General features: G+C 34.8%; 1 protein-coding gene across 1 annotated transcript; it reads left to right on the top strand.

Moving 5' to 3' along the window:
- Window positions 1-3,493: 3,493 nt before the first annotated feature.
- Window positions 3,494-6,696, top strand: LOC132277849 (transcription factor E2FC). The gene is made up of 11 exons (XM_059779691.1): window positions 3,494-3,527; window positions 3,586-3,671; window positions 4,111-4,199; window positions 4,275-4,329; window positions 5,192-5,244; window positions 5,336-5,386; window positions 5,470-5,518; window positions 5,612-5,677; window positions 5,750-5,826; window positions 5,988-6,183; window positions 6,283-6,696. The coding sequence occupies exons 1-11, from the start codon at window positions 3,494-3,496 to the stop codon at window positions 6,355-6,357; spliced, it is 831 nt and encodes a 276-aa protein (XP_059635674.1). The 3' UTR covers window positions 6,358-6,696.
- Window positions 6,697-20,811: the final 14,115 nt, after the last annotated feature.

The raw sequence follows: 20,811 nt of genomic DNA, 5'->3' as shown, positions 1-20,811 counted from the left end.
TACTTTAATTAACTAGTGTTTTTAGGGTTTCAGTTTTCGAAGTTTCAGATATGTTTGGATTACAGTTGTGGTTTCGTATCAGCGGTTATGTAGGGCTTGTGTATTTAATTAATTGTTTCTTAGAGTAGATTTGCAATGCGGTGATGTAGTTGAATTGTGACAGTCAAATTTGCAGAATCGCATACAGTCATGTATTGTTCAAGGTTTCTAAAATCCAGCATTGGATTCAGTGTTCATTATGTTTCATGTGAATGATAGAATTTTGAAATCTTGTGATTTAAAATGGGGTTCAAAGTTTTTCATTTGTATTGCACAACATGAAAATAATGCATGCCTCAATGGTGTACCACGTCGAGGCAAAAGCGTTTCGATATTGGGAATGTGCTACCTAAATCATTGTTTAGGCCATTTGTAACTTACACATTAAATGCATTTTGTAGCATGTAATTTTCTGATATATAAACCATTAATATTGGTGAAAAGGGATGTTTAGATGAGATTTTGTTGAATAATGCTATTGAGCCTATATTTAGTATAATAAGATGGAAGATCTTCGTTTAAAGAAGGAAAGTGTACTGGGACAGGACTTCTAATTAATTTGGAACTAAAAACCAGTTAAGATACAACTATCTTATCCACCTTAGTTTTAAAAATAAATTATCCAAGTATAATTTTAGTTCGAAATTGTCATGTAGTTCTGTGGATCCTTGGTCAGGCAATTGAATAAAAACTTTAGAAAATAGCAGGCAACAAAATTAAGAATGGAAAGATATATTGAATGGAAATATATATAAATTGCAAGGCCTCAATCATGTGTGAACTGTTTGGCGTGGAGACCAGTTTACAATTTCGGATTTAGTTTAGAATTTACATAAATAAAGATGTGAGTTGTAAAGGGAAAATGATTTTTAGGCCGATTACTTAAAGTGAATTTGTGAGCTTTGATTGGTCATGTATGCAAATTATAAGTGGGACTCTCCACTTTCTTATATTAGGTAAAGATGACCAATCAAAAGCTGTAGGTCAAGCAATTCACTTTGAGAATTCGGCCCGAGTATCACTACTTATTGTAAAAAGAATATTTGAGTTTCAACAAATGTATTCGAACCCTCCACAGTATTTAAAAAATCCATGAATAGTTTACCAAGTTTGATTACAATGTCCAGTAGAGCATGTTAGTTACTTGAAATGGGTCCTTACGGAATCTTTTGTTCACACTGTCAGAAGTTTAGTATAATATCTACCTCTTTCTTTTACCGTTACTTTTTCTAAGCATTGGTTTAAAGAAATTCCTTAAAAAGCTTGAAGTTTTAAACGAATTAATAAACTTCCAAGAGTGATGATATTTTACTTGAATTTTGTGACCTTGTTATAACTAAGCTCCCTTTGCATCGAATTGTTTTGAATGTATTCAAACAAAAAGCTGACATAGGTGTTATGGGTCAATTATTATTATTATTTTTGGTTTGGTTTTGAATTAGAGACGTTAATGCTATGTTTGGTTGGATGGAAGGATTGAGGAGGGATGAATGAGAAGGGGGAATAAAAGAGTTTTTTCGTGTCTGGTTGGAGGGAAGGAAAAAGAAGAAGGAAGCTTCATCCCTTCTTGCTTTGTATTTTTCTATCTGCCCAAGATTGGGGGAGGAGGAGAGAGAAAGAAGGAATAATTAGTAATTTTCATTTTTAAACTTCCCAAAAATTTAGAATGGATATCTAATTTTATATAATGAGGGTATATTGTTTAAAAGAATATAAAACCCTCTTTCCCTTCCTTCCAACCAAACAAAAAAAAAGTGTCACCCATCCATCCTCTCTACATTCCATCCAACCAAACACAAAATTAGGGAGACACCTTCTCTTCCCTAGGGATGCCTCATCCATTCCTTCCCCCCTCTTCCATCCATTTTCCCATCCCTCCAACCAAATAGAGCATAAAAATACTGAACCGACGTCGACTTGAAGCCCTAGCGAACAAGGAACAATTCCACTTTTAGAAGCCATTGTTAACAACGCTCGGTCTCCCTTCATATGGTGAGATAGTGGGATCCCAATCATCCTAAAATAGATGATAATAGATATGAAAGAGAGCTGTAAGCTTGAAAGTGTACAGAGGTTGAGAGCGTGGAAATTTACCCAGAAAAACAGTGGGCTGGAAATGGGCTTGGAACAAGCATCCCATTCGACTGAAACCGAAGATGCAGAAACCTGCATTGTTTTGAATAAAAGTGGTCGTTAGGCCTCAAGAAGCTAGCTATTAAGAACTTTTGGAATCACATATACAAGTGGTTGCCCCTGAGACTGAGATATTCTGCAAGGTGATTCCCTTCTTGAAGGAATATATCTTGTGGGGTTTTCTTTAAAGGGTTGATTGTGGTAGATCCACGATCTTCTGCAGTCGGCTCATAAGGCTGATTGTATATATTTGATCTGCTCGACCTTTCTATATCCTTTAATATATAATCGTTTAATATATATATCCTTTAATATGAGTTCCATATATATTCTATGTATTAAAATTGACTATATATTAATTAGAATTAATGCACCATTGAATTCAATTTACCATTCCAAAATTCTCTAACATATAATCTGACTCTTTTTTGAAAATCAAATAAGACTTGGTAAATGGCATCGGTGATAAAAACTCAGTTGATGGAAACGTGGAGAAAACCGTATTTTTTATTTTTGCAAGATTCTTTTTTAATCTTTTCCATATTTGAGAAGCTGAAAATAGAATCTTTTGTATACCAGTGCCAAGAAGGAAGAGGTAGCATATATCCGAGCTAGAAGATATCATTATAAGCATAGGCCCTGTTTCTTCGATCTGGACTTGCCCCACACATCTAATAGAAAGCAAAACAGTCATGCCTGAAAATTCTAGTATGACTAGATGCATGCCAGAAGTCTACTTCAGTTACTTTCCTGGGTAATTCATCAAAGTTTACTTAAAAACAAATAATAAAAAAATAAACAATAAAATAAGTAATCAAAGTTTATTGAGGCAGTTGACTACATGACGTGTTTGGTGTATTTCTCTTTGCGCATCCAGGCGCTGTCACGTCTATACTATAAGTACTTTTTTTTTTTTTTGGCAGTTGAAGCAAAAAAATGAAATAGGTAATTGCAAGGCTAAGACTAGCGGACAGGCATCTATTCAAGGATGTAGTGAAGCTGAAGCATTCAGCAACCCTTTTTCTGGACAAGAGTCTTGCCCAGGTGTTAACCGTTGCAATAAAGCAAAGGTTTCAAGACCTACCAAGTCTGGGATTCAAGGTCAAAATTCTGAAACAATTTTAATTATATTCATGTGAACAATTATTACTAAGTCATATTTCCTGGGATACTGACTTTCATTGTCGTTGATTATTCTTTCTATGCAGAGCTACCTGATAGTCTCAATCCATCTAGTGGTTGTCGTTACGATAGTTCTCTAGGTGAGCCTAATTGAAGTTGTATCTGCAAACTCCATGTACTATGCATGCATGCATGCAATATGTATATAGTTGATAGGTTGGCTGCATTATTACGTTTAATTTGTTAGTTGCCTTTAAGATTTTAGACAAGGGATGTAATATGTTGTTGCAGGATTGTTAACGAAGAAATTTCTTAGCTTGATCCAGGAGGCAAAGGATGGCACACTTGATCTGAACAAGACTGCAGATGTACTGGAGGTATGCCTCCATATTTTCCTACAATGCAAATCATTCTTGGTTTTTAAGCTCTAGTTTGGTCCCCCAGGAATTTTTTTGTGAGAAATTGAAATGAGTTTGAAAATATTGTCATCTATAGAACTGAAGAGACCCAAATCCCATGAGACAATGTAAGGAAACTTTTATGTGGGTATGTTTAGCATCATTTTTCCCTGTGACCCTAAATAGATAAGCAGATAAATATTTGTTTACATATACTAGTAACTTAATTTTCATATTCTATGTTACCAGTCTCATTTAAGGCAAAATTTTAAATGAGGCATCATCAGCTGTGGATTTAAAACTAAGAGAAATTCTAGAAAATGTTTGCTTTCCTTAATCTTTTTTGTGTTTTTTGATTAATTAGGATTTAAAAAAAAAATGGTTATATAATGTATGATACTTAATAAATTTTTTACAGGTTCAAAAGAGGAGAATTTATGATATTACAAATGTTCTTGAAGGAATAGGATTGATAGAGAAAACTACAAAGAACCATATTCGCTGGAAGTAAAATTCTTAACCCTTTTCAATTTCTTCCTTGCATTTCATTATTTGCTAATGACTGGTGAACCTATTAAACAGGGGACATGAGGCATTGAGACTAAAAGAGCGGGATGATCAAGTTACTAGATTGAAGGTACATAAACTAGTTCAAAATGATAGGGCCGATGTTTCTCCTTCTTTCATGTATTGGTAACAACGTTCACTCTGTAGCCGTATACAGTGTATAGTTATGGAAATACACATTGATTGTGTTTTTGCATAATATGAAAGCATTGTGCTTAGCACAATAATACTTTGTGAATACTTTAAGTTCTATCTCTTTCTCGTCCTATTGCTGCAGAGTATATATGCTGACATGGGTATACAATTTCCATGTTAATTTTATTTCAATTTTTACATTCATTGGTAATAAAGACATGCTATTGCCATCCACCCCTATGGCTCTTGCCAAATTTGACCATAAACTGAGAGCCTACGACCACACTTTACAAAACTGAAAGTAATTAACCATTTTGCAGTAGGCAGTATTAGAATATCGATACATGGTGGAAGACGATAGCGTTTGTTGTGTGCTTCTTTATAAAGCATTCTGGTACTTGGTTCATCTGTCTGAGCTAGAAATAATCCGAGAATCTTAAAATCAGTGTTTTGACCAAATCTATGTGTTTGGTGAACTGGATAACAAACTGCCACATAGCAAGATTACTCAGCTAGTTGCAGCAGATGTGTACCTGGAGTGCCAACTTATTTTTAGGATTCAACTAAGAGCTGATATTAAAGATACAATATCGTTAATTGAACAGAAATGCACCTCATGTCGGGCAGATTGTAGCATCTCTACCATCTTAATTAGCGGTTTCTGGTAAAATTACCATGTGATAAGATGCATTATGATTTCATGGTTGAGTGAAAATTTTTGTTAATAGTTCAAACTCACACTATATAGTTGGTTATTTCAAGCTTCTTACTGCACACTGTTTTTGGCTTCATGACAGGCTGAAGTTGAAAGTTACTGTGCAGAAGAATGCAGGCTTGATGATTGCATAAGGTTTTGTTATAACTTGGAAATGGGATGTATTTTATTTTGGTTGACCACTAGGTCACTAGAATGTCACTCTAATATTGAATCCTTTCTTCAGGGAAAAGCTGGAGCATTTGAGAGCCTTGGAATGCGATGAACATTTTCAGAAGTATATTTGTTTCTTCTGATGTCTTTTTCTGTATTTGAAGGTAGATTTGCTTCAACTTGACAGTATCTATTTGAACATTTTAGGTACCTTTATTTGACGGAGGAAGATATCACGAGCCTTCCTTGTTTCAAGGTTCATTCTTAGTGGATTTGGGAGTTTCTTTAAATACAGTCTTATCTGATATTTCCTTTAGATTCATGCATGTTTATGCTATTATTTTGCCAGAACCAGACTCTGATTGCAGTAAAAGCTCCATATGCTAGTTGCATTGCGGTTCCTGATCCTGACGAGGTGGGTAATATGGGTTAATGGGGTGGAAAGTTTTTAGTATGTTTTAATTATCTGATTGGTTATTATGAGCAGGATACTGGTTTCGCACAGAGGCAGTTTAAACTTACTGTTAGAAGCACCACGGGGCCAATAGATCTGTATTTATTGAGGTGTTTATTTTCTTCATATCTCCTCTCTCTCTCTCACACACACACACCTACTTGCATGCACAGGTGGGGGCTGGGTCATCACATCTTTGTCCAAATTTTTTTGGCCCCTCTTAATAGGTGCATGTTACATTATCTAATGGCTATGTTCCTGATGCTTGTAGCAAATATGAAGGCCAATATGATGATATGAGCATCGAGCGAATTAAATCAACGGATTCATCTGCTTGGAATAGTGACCGATATGAGGCCAATACCACAGAACTGCCTTCAGATCATCAAAATTTTCAGAGACTACCTGTTGATGCTTTCAGCTCAAAAGTGTCTGGGATTCAGAAGATTGTGCTGTCGGACTCTGATGTAAATTTATATTGAAGTGGCTATTTGATTTCTTCTTCTTCCTCCCTGAAAGTAACTCTTACCAATTTTTATCTGCATCCGATCATATCCTTTATGCAGGTTTGCGATGATTATTGGTTCCAGTCAGATCATGAAGTCAGTGCTACAGATTTGTGGGGTATTCAAAATCCTTAATTGTTAAGTCGGTAATTGAATCCTGAAATGACGTCCTGCAATGAGAACTATTGCTTAATCGGCATCTCTGTACCAGTAGTTCTGAAATGGATTATCATGCAGATGATTAACTCCAGCATCATTCTGGCATGAGAAATGCAGCATCAACTCAGTGACCAGCATTGCCCATAGGTGGTGTCCATAAACAAGATGAAAACAAGGTAGGTAGCTTTTAAAGATGACCAGAAGGCTTATATTATACCCCATTCATGTTATGAAGTGTAAATTTTATAGCTAGATGATTCTTTAAAGTTACATTAATAAAAACAAACGAAAAAGTTTCTGAAATAAGAATAAAAGTTATGGGAAGTTGAGATCTGTATCAATTGCATGTCTGTTTTGTCCAATACTGAACAACAGTAGTCATGATAACGAGCCTCAATGGTGAGGGCTGTGCCCAGCTTAAGTGTGTTTGCGTACGGAGATGCTAGAGTTATGTGATGTACTTCGATATTTGAACTATTTTAGGGCAATGGGTATGGAAGAATGCCTAGAAATCTGACCCTCAATGCTGTTATGAGAGAGATATGGCTTGACTTTAGTAAGTGATCAATTTCATTGATTAAGAGTTTGAATTTGAGACTAGTAACTATTGGGTCTGTATTACGGAAGAGCAATGCTATACTTGCCGACATTGCCCCACAATTGAGAGATGTTGCAATGTCGTCAATTAGACTTTTTCATCATGAAAATGGGAACAAGAAAAACTTTATGGTATTTCGGGCCAAGATCAGTCGTCAGATATCAGGGACTCGTGCATAATGTGCATTTGTTGTTGGCCAAAATTAATTCAAAATTTCTTCTATACAAATTTTATGCTGCTCATTTTGAAATACTCCCGTGTCAATTCAATTTAGCTCACAAGGTTGAAATGTGAAATTTCTGAATCTATCCTGAGATAAAATACTGCAATTAAACAAAGAAAAAGAAACACTGAAGTCAAAGCACAGCCATCAACCTAATGCCAAACATTATGTTACACAACTAAACTAATACACTAATAAATCACGCAACATATTGTTTTGGTCCACAAGAAAACCTAAGGGAATCGAGTGATAGTGGTTTCTATAGCAACAAGTGACGAAAACTAACATATTATTCTGAAAAGGCCACTCTACTCACTTCAATCTCTTAATTGTCTCTAGTATAAATCTGAACCTTTTTTTTTAGCACCACACCAAGAATCAACTCCTTTTGTGCACTATTTCTATATAATCTTTGGAATTTAGAACTTGTAATACAAAGTGCAAGGAGCACACCCCATGAGAACGTACGAGAATCCAGTAAGTGAAAGAAAGTAGAAAAATGCAGCAAAGATACAAAAAATCATAACCAGAAATGCGAATGAACACATAGGCAGGATAATAACAGAATAGAATAAACCATTAAAGGGGCCTCTAAATCTCAACCAACAATCAGAATGCCACATTATTAGCTTCACTGTACATTGGAACCTCCCTCAAGGAAAATTTAATGGGAATGCGAAAATCAAGTATATCAAAGCATACGATTCGTTACTCCTCAATCCAAGTAACGAAATCTTGAAATCACAAATTTCATCACTAAAGTGGACTTGCCCAATGCCTGGTTTGTTTTTTCCACAGTTTTGGTGCATTCATAGGCTGGATAATAACAGCAAACTATGAACCAATTGAAGTTCAAAGACACAAGAGAATGGGATCATACACTACCATCTGGTAATGAAAGAGCCAATTGTTCTGTATGCTCACACCATACAAAGAAAACAATTGTTTGATTCCAAAAGCTGCATTTTCCCAAACAAAATTCTAACTCAAACCTAAGAAACTAAGTAACTTAAATTCCCATTGCCATGTATTCTGGAATCCATCATTCATGTAAAGGGAAACAAATTTAATTTAGATATGACTAAGGCTATGGCTATCAAGGGAATCCTCTCATGACATGAGTCATAAACTCTCTTCGTAAACCATTGGATTCAGATGATTTTTGGGATTTGGGATATCTGAAAAGTTCAATAAATATTTTAAAAAATCACTCAATCAAACAGTTAACAAGAAGAGTACATGAGAGAGTTAAACAAAAAAATCAGACTCTGGCTTCCAACAAAACTGAGTAAAAAATAAGGGAGAGAAGCTATAAGGTCAACATAATTTTTGATCTTCGTCTTTTTTAGCATGGGCTGCCTAGCCATCCAACAAAATTTATAGCTGTCTCCTAGTTTGGTGCCTCTCACCATCCTAATCAAAATTAGAAGACTTCAATTTCATTTCTAAGAGGCCTAGTAACCATAACGCCAAAACAGAACCAAAAAAAAAAAAAAAAAAACATTGACTTAAACCTAAATAAATTACCTACTGAAAGATGATCCGTTTGAGTGCTTCACTGCGTCTCTGCACATTATTCTTGTCAACAACTTGAGCAAAGTAGACAGTAGTCCGCAAATCGGAACTGTGCCATTGTTGGAACATCCAATGACTGGTCAGCAGCTATGGCATCCGACACACTCAGAATCTCAATGTGATTGACCGATTCAGTCAGAGTGACTCCTTCTCGATCTGGAGCTTTCCTTCTCATCTCCTTTGGTTTGATTCGAAACAGCGACAGCCCTGATGGCTGCTGAAGCCGGTGTTGAAGAGGATGTCTGTTCAACCTTGTGCTTCTTGTGAACCTGACCATGTTGAGTTGGTTCAGCAGGTGAAAGCTGCAAGAAGGCAGCAGGAATATGCCAACTCCGTGTCTTGATAGCACGGTAGGTGAAACAGGCCTAAGTCGTTGATAGTTGGCACTGTTGAGGTCGGCTAGCTGGAGTAACATTTTTGGGAAACATCTGCCACTCATCATGATCTCTAGGGCCTAAATGTGGAGTACAGGCCTCTCCAATGGTAACATCCTCCATTGTGTAGTTGCTTACACTTGGAAGCCATGAGTATCATCATGCCAGTCAAAGAGCCACGCAGGACGACCAGTTGTTTTTGCCGGTAAAGGCTCAAACTTTAAGAGTTTCTTGGCCCTAAGAATGACAGTAAGACTGTAGAAACAGGCTTCATCCATAGTCCCGTTGGCATTTATATGCCCCGGCATAGTAAATTCCTATCTGGATTATTGTGACATATGTTCCTGACATATCTGAAATATTTATGATTTATATAATTGGTGAATTCAATATATTATGTTTCGATTCACTATGAAATTGATAGTGTCCATTTAATTACAAGAAATATTTATATATGTATGTGATGGCAATCAATGCATGATATATAAATAGTAATTATAAATTGTTCATAGTCGGTAATTATGGATGGACTCATAATTAATTAAGACTTGAACTGGTTCCGCGTTAGGTTGAGATATATTGCGAGAGCCGTCGTATGCAATTACTCCCTATCACCGTCATGGCATTTGACTCTTAAGCATGAGAAAAGTATAGACTCTTTTATTAATTAATAATTACTTTGATTTGTTCGGCGGATTCTTCGGGATCCTTAGACCGACACTTTGGGTAGTTATGTAATTAATAGTTAGAGGGTTATATTTTCAATATTTGCATTATTGCTACTTCTATTTATTTTGTATTGATTATGGTTGATCACAAAGTAAATTCGAAGGCCTTCGTATGTTTTTAGACAAAATGATTTATTATATATTTATTTATTTAAATTATTATTTTTGTTAAACAAATGTTTTATTGTGATCGAGGCAGAAATAATCAGAGGTACCAAAATAGATATATTAATTAAGTAGTCGGATTGATGGCTTTATTTATTCGATAACTAATTATGCATAGAGGGGTCAAAGTGCAATATTGACTTAGAGGTTATTTATTATTTAATTGGAGTTCAATTAATTTCTTTTAATGGAGTAGAAATTAATTTATGAATTAATTGAAATTGGGTCCATGGACCGGGCCAATTATTAATTCATTGTAGCCAATAAAATAATAGGCCTAGTGGATTCTCATTCATAGCCCAACTTGATATTGAAATCATATTAAATTTGAGACATATGAATTAGAGATGGAGAAGGATTTGTTGTTTCCTTTTCTTTATTTTTATCTTGCCTATAAATATACATGGCCTATGTATATTTTAGGGGTGATTTTTATGAGAAGGAAAAAAGGAATAAATTTTCTCTCTCTAGAAAATTAGGGTTTATGTTCTCATCTAATGGAGGCTCCCACAAGCCTAGTTTTCCAAGGTCATTCATGGAGGCTTATGAGTGATTCCTAAAGGCAAAACAATTACCAAGAAGATGGAGATCCAAGAAGAAGGCATCTTGCTAAGGGATCTATAATAAGTGAGAACATTCACTTTAGAGGAAAGTTTTAAAGGTTTACTCAGACCTTTGATGTAAGTATTCAATCCATTAATTGAATGATACATCATATTTTTATTTTTGTATAAAACTTGTCTCTATGTGATGAATCAAGATTTATGAATCAAAATCCCTCGAAAAGTTTTTAAAACTTGCACATTTCCCAACAGTGGTATCAGAGCATGGTTTGATTCATTACTAGAGATCATGTTTTTATCAAAATTCATCATTCATGGATCCAATTTTGATATGCATATATATTTATTTATTGATGTATGTTGATGTATGATTTAATATGTTGATATATATTGATACATGATGATGTATGAATAATTGTGAATGAATGATGATGTATGGTTGGGCCATGGATGAAGCTTATAGGTTAAATTAATATAATTTTATCTTTGGATGAATGTAATTAAGGTTTTGATTTAGCCGTTTGAAAGTTTAATGATGTAATTTATTTTTCCCATTGTATTTCAAGTTGTAAATATTTTTAAAGCCATGTAATATTCATCAAAGGGTGCTATGAAACTTCAAGAAGGTCCAAAAGGGTTATATTATGCTTCAGGAATTTTCTGAGATTTTTTAGAAATTTTTCGGAATTTTTCTGGAATTTTTTAAGGCCTAAGTTAATTTCTGGAATTTTTTAATTAATTTCTGGAAATTTTTCGGCGATTTTCCGGCGACCTGAAGTTGCCGGCGGCGAGGTATTGGCTGGTGATAAGGGTGACTGATCAGGTACTTCACGGTCCACCATAATATGGTGCAACCGGATTACAAACCGTCACATTAATATTAAAAAAAAAAAAAAGGAAATTATCCAGCGCTCCGCAGCATCAGTGCGCACCCAAGGGAAGCGCGCGTGTTGTGCACGTGCCTACAAGGCGCAACTGTATTGCCAACAAGCTGGCGCGTGAACCTCACGCGTCAACCAAAAATGTGTTTCAGCAATCTGGCGCGTGAAGTACACGCGCCAGACATATGTTCATTGAACCAGGCGCGTGTGGACCACGCGCCTGCTAGTTCCAGCACCACATGGCGCGTGGCAGTGCGTGTAGGCGCGTGAGGGGGTTTTGGGGCGCGTGGGTGCGCGTGGAGGGTGTGTGGGACAGCTGGGAATAAGTTTTTTAATGGTTCCAAGTGACGTTTTGCTTCTCCTAGCACGTATCAACCTCCTGCGGGTGTTTACAAGTTGATAGAAGACCCTCGTGCAATATTTAGAGTAATTAAATGTTAAAAGCTGATTCCATTGGCCATTTAAATTGTTTCTGTCTGTGGTTTAATTATTTATTGATGTATGTGATGCATGTAATAGATAATTGATTATTAATTATTATTCATGCATTGGATCCATGATATTTATTTAAATGGCTTGATTTACATTAATTAAATTATGAAAATTAATTGGATTAGATTACTAATTAATTTGAGGGCACTTATTGGGAAACGCAAAATTATTTTTTGTAAATTATTTTTAAAGTGTGTTTCAAATTAAATATTAGTGAATCGTTTAAAGTCCAAATATTTTCTAAATTTAATTGGATTAAAATCAAGACGTTTTGCATGCATTATATCATGCAAATGAATAAAATGAAAACCCTAATTATGAATGATTAAAAATTGAGTGGGAGCGGGGATTTTTATACATTGCCCTATGACCTTTGTTATTAACACCATTATCATTAGATCTTCAAAAATAAGGCCCCACGCATGATTTGAAAAGTCTTAATATTACAAGAATGGTTGTCTCATGAAAATAATAATATTAAATGTTCATTGTAATTAGATCTTTAAAAATAAGGCCCTACGCATGATTTAAAGAGTCTAGATTATAATGTCAAGATATTTAATATTTTATTTTTCATTAGAGCATTAATAACGTTATACACTCAATCTAAAATCAATAGTGTTAGCTCCCCAACGGATTGGTCTACACTAGGTGATTTTAGAAAGGCTAAACATAATCGGGAATCATTTCATAAATATAGACAAGGCATTGTCTTAAGAGATATGGAGATGATGGGATTAGCCCTCCAATAGTAATAATGAATTTCGCCAACCGAATAAGTTATTGGCGTATTGGTTATTCGATTTTTCATACAGTGGTTAAGGGATCCACATACTTTTTTAATGGAAGTGCTCGCCTAATAGCAAATGAATCTCAATAATAATAATAATGAACTCCTCCAACAGGATAAGTTATTGACATATTGATTGGTTGATTTATTATGCTACAGAGTTGAGGGACCCGCATTAATTAAAAGGGATTGTTCACCAATAATGATAATGATCTCTTATTCGATTGAGATTTATTATATTATGTGGTAAACAAATTCATTTTAATTTTAAATATGCATTTATATTCAGACTAATTATGTCTAATCCATTTTATCTGCTTGCTAATTTCAATGTATGTGGACTTCATTTATAATGACTAGAAAAGGAATTTAGATATTTTATTCACAACGTGGTGGTACAAATGTATTTAGTACTCCTAAAACCTAATCCTTTTACTTTAAGATACCCAAGAGAACATTAATGCTTTGAATAAGTGAAATAAGGCAAATGAGATGAATTGGTGCAATATTCTAGAGTTTACCTCGAATACGCTCCAAAGCTAACATTTACATTATTTTATTTTCTTCAAGCATCATGTTAAATGTCAATAAGATGTTTTGGTGAGATTAGATAGAGAGTATGCCAAAGTACTATGTCAGACTTGAATAGCATCAAGATAGCCTAAGGAACTCCAGTATGAAATCGAACTTTGAAAAATGATTGTTTATTATTTAAAAATTTGTTGGAGATCAATAAGGCTGACTTGGGTGGCAAGTTTCAAGTTGACATGATTATTGCCGTGTTACCAAACTCGTTCGACTCTGTTAGAGTGAACTAAATAAGGAATCAGTTTGAGTTTACACTTGCTGATATTCTTATAGAATTGGTATCAGATGAAGGGATAATCAAGAGTATGGGTGTTCCTATCAATCTAACCTAGTCTATACCATCTTCTTCTAGGCCCAAGTGGACGGGCAAAGCAAAGAAGAAGGATGATAATAGGACTAGGCTAGCACAAAACATGGGTATTCAAAAAGGTTAAAGGGAATAAGGCAGTGTATGTTGAGGGCGAAGAAAACTGTTTCTTTTATCGCTAACTAAAACACTAAAGGACGAACTGTTTAAGCAATGACGTGGCATAGGAAAATATATATTTAATCATTGAGCCATGTTATGTGGTTGCGTTTATTAATTCCTAATGGATAGATTCTGGAGCCACTAAACATGTTTGCAATTTATTGTAAGGATTTCAGGAATCCAGAAGCCTTGATGATATGGATATATATTTATCTTTTGACCTGATGCCAAGGTTGTAGTTAAGTCAGTGGGAGTGTTACATCTGAAATTAGAGAGTATGAGGATATTAGTATTAGAGAACTATCTTTATCCACAGAAGTGAAACGCAATCTTATTCTTATTTCACTTTTGGTTTATAAAAACTGTGTTGTTATTTTGTAAAACTAGTTTTATAAAATTGAATAGATATGCGATTGCTTCTGGTGCATTGAAAGATGGTTAACATACTATAATCACAAACTCTTTAGATTTGCAGGATGTAAAAACTAATGTTGCATCTTCTAGATTGAATGTTAAGAGAAAAATTGTTATTCCTGACTCATTGTATTTTTAATGTCTATTTTTGGGTTGTTATCAATCAAAATAAGATTCAAAGATTGGTCAAAGAAGGTTAATTACCTAGTGAGGTAGGGGAGCCTAAACCAAACTTGTGAACCCTGTTTTGAAGGATAGATAGCTCTTAGGGCTTAATCAGCCAGATGAAATAGACATAAAGGACAATTGGAGTCGGTACACACTGACACGTGTGGTCTTATGAACATCCAAGCAAGATTACTCACGTTTTGGATAAGTTTATCTGATGCAACACAAGTCTTAAACTCTTGGTATTTTCTGAGAAGGTTAAGACTGATGTGGAACACATATTAGGTAAACTTGTCAAGACACTTCGATCTGATCGAGGATATGAGTATTTCTTGGGATAGTGCAAAGACTATATGGTCAATGAGGGTATTATGTACCAGTTTTCCGCAATTGACGCTAAATGTATTTAGGTGTCAAATAGGAATAACAGAATTCCACTTAACATGGTTAGATCTATGATCAGCTATGCTACATTATCTCTTTCATTTAAGAGTTTAGCGTTAATGACATCGATGCGCATTATGAACTGCATTCCATCTTAGTCTGTCTCAAGGATACCGTTGAGCTGTGTTTTTTTACTAAATATTAGTTTGAATCATATGCACATATGGGGTAGTCTTGCACATGTGCGCTTGATATGGACAAGTAAGTTGGAAGCAGATCATAGGCATGCTAGATTTGATAGCTACTCTAAATGTCACTAGGATGGATTATTTTATGATCTCAAAGATAAAAGTTGATTGTTTTCACTCACTATTTATCTATAGGAGAATCATATTATGAATCATATACCTAGTAGCATAATGTTAGAGAATTTGGTATGAGTACCAGATGTACCACATGTGAACACACTTATTATAGAGATTGAGAATAATATATGAATTCCCTATTGATGCATTAGCATCATCTACTGCACAGATTCTTGCATCGGTACATTGATGTAGTGGGAGGATTATCATCCAATTCGACAGAATCATATTTTTAGGTGAGACCATTATGGACATCCCTGTTAAACATGAGTTGGACCCAGTAAGCTACACGGAAGCGTGAACCGATGTGGATACAGATCGTTTTGGTGAGTTACTATGAAATCAGAGTTGGAATCTATGTATTCTAATAAATTCTGGGATTTTGTAGAATTTTCTAGTAGGGTGATTCCTATGGAAGGCAAGTTAATCTACAAAAAGATACCAGAAGATTTCTTAGTGAATAAATCATGAGTGTACAAGGGAATGTCATTATTTTTCTAATTCTATATATATATTGATGACATCCTACTCATTTAGAATGATGTGGAAGTTTTGTCATCAATAAAGAGGTAGTTGTTCAATTACTTTTAAATGAAGGATGTTCAGGATGTAAGCTAGATTCCTAGGATCAAGCTTTTGCAAGATCATGGTAAAAGGAAAATAGGCTTATCTTAATAATCCTACATTGATAAAGTTTTGACCAGGTTTGGTATGCATAACTCAAAGAATGAGTTCTTGCTTTATTGATATGGATGGCTCTCTCTAGTAAGTAGTTTTTCAAGACTATCAAAGGAGATTGAGCAAATGAGATTGGAACAATATGTTTCGGCATATGAGAGTCTCATATATGCCATGGTTTATACCAAACAAGATATCCGCTACATAGTAGGGATAGTCAGTAAAGATCAGTCCAATACTGGACTAGACAACTGGTTTGTTGTGAAAAATATCATTAAGTACCTAAGGAGAATCAATGATATCATACTCATTTATGGATGTGATGATATGGTCCTAGTTAGGTATGCTAGTTCTGATTTTTAATCAGAAGTAGATACTATGAGGTTCATGACTTAGTGTATGTTCATTTAATGGAAGGGAAATCAGTTGGTAGATTGTTAAGCAGATTTCAACTGCTGACTCAAATCTGCAGGTGGAATACATTGCAGCCTTAAAGGCGGCAAAATAAGCCTATTGGTTTGATCTCACTGATTTAGAGGTTGTGGAGCATACTAGCCTGCCTATCGAGCTATATTGCGACAATAGTGCAGAAGTAGTCCAAACCAATGACCCAAGGTTCCATAGATGAACAAAATACACTGATAGGAAGTATCATGTTCTACATGATATTGTCCGGCAAGAAAATGTACTTGTGGCTAGAACATTGCATTGGAACACAACTTTGTTGATCCATTAACAAAGGTGTCATCGATCAATAGTTTTGATCAACACCTGGATAACTTTGGAGTTAGATGCAATTTGAATTGGCTATGAGGGCAAGTGGGAGCTGTTGGGATTTATATGCCTTGGCATAGCAAATTCCTATCTGGATTATAGTGACATATGTTCCTGACATATCTGAAATATTTATGATTTATATAATTGGTGAATTCAATGTATTATGTTTCGATTCACTATGAAATTCATAATATCCATGTAATTACAAGAAATATTTATATATATGTATGTGATGGCAATCAATGCATGATATATAAATAGTAATTATAAATTGTTCATAGTCGGTAATTATGGATGAACTCATAATTAATTAAGACTTGAACTGGATCCGCGTTAGGTTGAGATATATTGCGAGAGCCGTCGTATGCAATTACTCCCTATCACCGTCATGGCATTTGACTCTTAAGCATGAGAAAAGTATAGACTCTTTTATTAATTAATAATTACTTTGATTTGTTCGGCGGATTCTTCGGGATCCTTAGACCGACACTTTGGGTAGTTATGTAATTAATAGTTAGAGGGTTATATTTTCAATATTTGCATCATTGCTACTTGTATTTATTTTGTATTGATTATGGTTGATCACAAAGTAAATTCGAAGGCCTTCGTGTGTTTTTAAACAAAATGATTTATTATATATTTATTTATTTAAATTATTATTTTTGTCAAACAAATGTTTTATTGTGATCGATGCAGAAATAATCAGAGGTACCAAAATAGATATATTAATTAAGTAGTCAGATTGATGGCTTTATTTATCCGATAACTAATTATGCATAGAGGGGTCAAAGTGCAATATTGACTTAGAGGTTATTTATTATTTAATTGGAGTTCAATTAATTTCTTTTAGTGGAGTATAAATTAATTTATGAATTAATTGAAATTGGGTCCATGGACCGGGCCAATTATTAATTCATTGTAGCCAATAAAATAATAGGCCCAATGGATTTTCACTCATAGCCCAACTTGATATTGGAATCATATTAGATTTGAGACATATGAATTAGAGATGGAGAAGGATTTGTTGCTTCCTTTTCTTTATTTTTATGTTACCTATAAATATACATGGTCTATGTATATTTTAGGGGTGATTTTTATGAGAAGGAAAAAAAGAATAAATTTTATCTCTCTAGAAAATTAGGGTTTATGTTCTCATCTAATGGAGGGTTCTACAAGCCTAGTTTTCCAAGGTCATTCATGGAGGCTTATGAGTGATTCCTAAAGGCAAAACAATTACCAAGAAGATGGAGATCCAAGAAGAAGGCATCTTGCTAAGGGATCTACAATAAGTGAGAACATTCACTTTAGAGGAAAGTTTTAAAGGTTTACTCAGACCTTTGATGTAAGTATTCAATCCATTAATTGAATGATACATCATATTTTTATTTTTGTATAAAACTTGTCTCTATGTGATGAATCAAGATCTATGAATCAAAATCCCTCGAAAATTTTTTAAAACTTGCACGTTTCCCAACAAGCCCAACCTTGAATAGAGAAATAATCCGATCCTCATTTGTGGCATTGGGGTTTAAGTTCTCAAATCACAGGAATAAACAGAGATTCCTCGTGAACAAGACGAACGTGGGTAGGTCTAATCTGGCCCCTCAATTGAGCCACAAAGATATCATATTCGATGGACTTCATGGGAAATGTCTATGTTGTAGTGCTCGATGAACGCAGAAGATAAGTGCTCTCGGCAGGCCTCTCGATTAAGTAGAAACATACGAGTCATGAAACCAACCTGAAATGTAGAGTGCTGCTAAATAAGCTCGAGGGTTGTCCTGGTAAGCTGCTGGCGGCGGGAAACATTCCATGTATTTGGAGAGTTTGTGCCGGAAACTGGCAAAGATGCCAGTGTAGAGTGACACAAAGGCTCTAAACGTGTCATTGCTCTTCAAGTCCACGCAGCGTCTGTAACGTGGATAGTTTTGATAGAAATTCCCAATAGAGCGTGCGTGTTGAAGATGGTGAGCAATTCGGGACTGTGGAGATGCCATGGCAGCTTCTCCATCAGTAGGTTGTACATTGCGGCCATTAGCTGTGTTGTCCACCATAATTGAAACTCTGAAAATAAGGTTATTTTTTAAACAGAATTAAAAACAACACAAACTGAGTTCTCTTCTACTCATTTTCTCCATTTTCTTAGCAATTAAACGGGGTTTAGACACCGTGATCAGCTTAATCGGCCTAAAAAGAAGTCATTAGCAAAAGCTGCATTTAGAAATCAGAGTACCACCTCTGATTATCAAAATGGCCGGAGAATCACCCAAAATGGCCATAAGACGACATAAGAGAACAAATTTACATAATCTTTCATGCAGAAAAAAAAATGAACATTTCATTAATTTTAACGCTATAAAATTTAGAGAAATATTACAGTAAGATGGATATCAAATATGAAGAAGAAACTCCTATGGTATGTGAGTATGTGATACAAAAGAAGAATTTAAACACTTATAATACTCAAATAAATAGTAAAAGATATGAGGAAATTAAAGGAGAGTGAAAAAATCAGTCAGTTCTTTTTTAATGATCGAAGAAGAAGAAGAAGAAGAAGAAGAAAACTGTATGAATGGAAAAAAACTCAAATGTTGTTTAGAAGCTTAAAAGAAATTGGGTGACGCGTTGGGACTTGGGAGATAATGAAACGTTAGATATTGGGCGGTATTGGGAATTTTCTTCCACAGTTAGGGATATATCTCATAAAAAAGTTAGAATGTTTAATAAAATATTTAGCCTTTTTATAAAGTACATTTCGTCATGGAAGATTTTCTTTCCACACCTCTAGAGTCATATAAACATTTTATTGCTATAATATATAAACATCTTATTATTTTAACTAAAATTATTAGATTGCTCCTCTAGGAATCTACAAATGGATAGTCGTAATCTACAAATGGATAGTCGTAATGGGTGAGCGTTTGTCTATATTTTTAAAAAATTTAAATTGTTAGATAATGTTGTATACCCACCCATTTATACACACTTCAACCCCCATCTAAATTCGATGTGGGATAAGTTCTACTTATAACATTCTCTTCTACTCGAACCCGCGCAACGCCCTCATTACCCTCATTGCGATCGGGCCACCCTTCAGGGGCCAGACCTAGACGTCCTCCTGGCCCGGCGCTTGGTGTGATACCAGATTAATGATTAAGTTTGACTCTGATACCAACTGTAACAAGTAGACGCTTGTCTATTTACCTAAAAGTTCAAGATGTTGGGTAGTGCTGCATATCCACTTATTTATACATACTTCAATTCACATCCAAATCCGATGTAATTCATCTTCTCATTTCCTCACATTAGAAATCGTTTATTTCTATTTATTATTAAACATTTATTATTATTATTATTATTTTGTGCACTATGTTGTTAAACTTTGAGTTGCTCTCAAAGTTTGGTCGTCCCCTGCCCTTAAGAATTGATGAGCTAGTATTAGGATAAAAGGGTAATTTACACAAACCTCCCCTTTGGTTTGTCATAATTATATGGACCTCCCCTCTGGTTTGAAAATTTACTCAGACTTCCCCTAACAATGAAAATATCTCACACGAATCTCCCTTATGTGTGACGGACCGTCAAATACACTAACTGATATGTGAAAATTACTGAAATACCCTCACGTTTTCCATCTGAAATTACTAATGTACTCATAAGTATTAAACTTAGAAAGAGAAGATCCACCAATAACACCCTCCCTCCACCTCCGTTGCCGCCGTCACCACCAGTATTATCAACCAATCTTCAATCCCACGATTTGGAATTGAATGATAATAAAGATCAAGGAAGTGAAGGTTTTCGTACCCTTGTTCAACATCCTATACATCACCACACAAGGTTTGTCTCAAACATATTAGTCTGTTTATATCTCTGATCATCTATCTAGACACATACGCCTAATTAATGGTACGATTGTTAATTTGCACTTGCAGCAGCGATAGAGAAGCAACGGATATGGGCATAACCCAGATTGATTCTAAGCCATTGATTTTCGCTGAAAGTTTGATTTTGGTAATTAATCTTTTTTCTTCCGAATGTATAATTCTTCTATTCTAGACTAAATCTGAGAGTCAACCAATGGCTGATATGATTGATTTTGGTAATTAATCTTTTTTCTTCCTAATGTATAATTCTTCCATTCTAAACCAAATCTGAGAGTCAACCAATTGCTGATTTTGGTAATTAATCTTTTTTC

The sequence above is a fragment of the Cornus florida genome, unplaced genomic scaffold (genome assembly GCF_030987335.1).
Source record: "Cornus florida cultivar Cherokee Brave unplaced genomic scaffold, ASM3098733v1 CherokeeBrave_3.0.0_Hap2_Chr10, whole genome shotgun sequence".
NCBI classification, from domain to species: Eukaryota; Viridiplantae; Streptophyta; class Magnoliopsida; order Cornales; family Cornaceae; genus Cornus; species Cornus florida.
Note: the sequence above shows the minus strand (reverse complement) of the source record. Positions and strands in the feature narration are given on the sequence as shown.

What these genes read in the sequence shown, in the direction of transcription:
- LOC132277849 (XM_059779691.1), top strand. Translation starts at nt 3,494, where the DNA reads ATGTATATAGTTGATAGGTTGGCTGCATTATTAC. An exon ending in ATCAAGTTACTAGATTGAAG is followed by an intron (nt 4,330 to 5,191) that starts GTACATAAACTA and finishes GCTTCATGACAG; the next exon opens with GCTGAAGTTGAAAGTTACTG. An exon ending in CGAGCCTTCCTTGTTTCAAG is followed by an intron (nt 5,519 to 5,611) that starts GTTCATTCTTAG and finishes TTATTTTGCCAG; the next exon opens with AACCAGACTCTGATTGCAGT.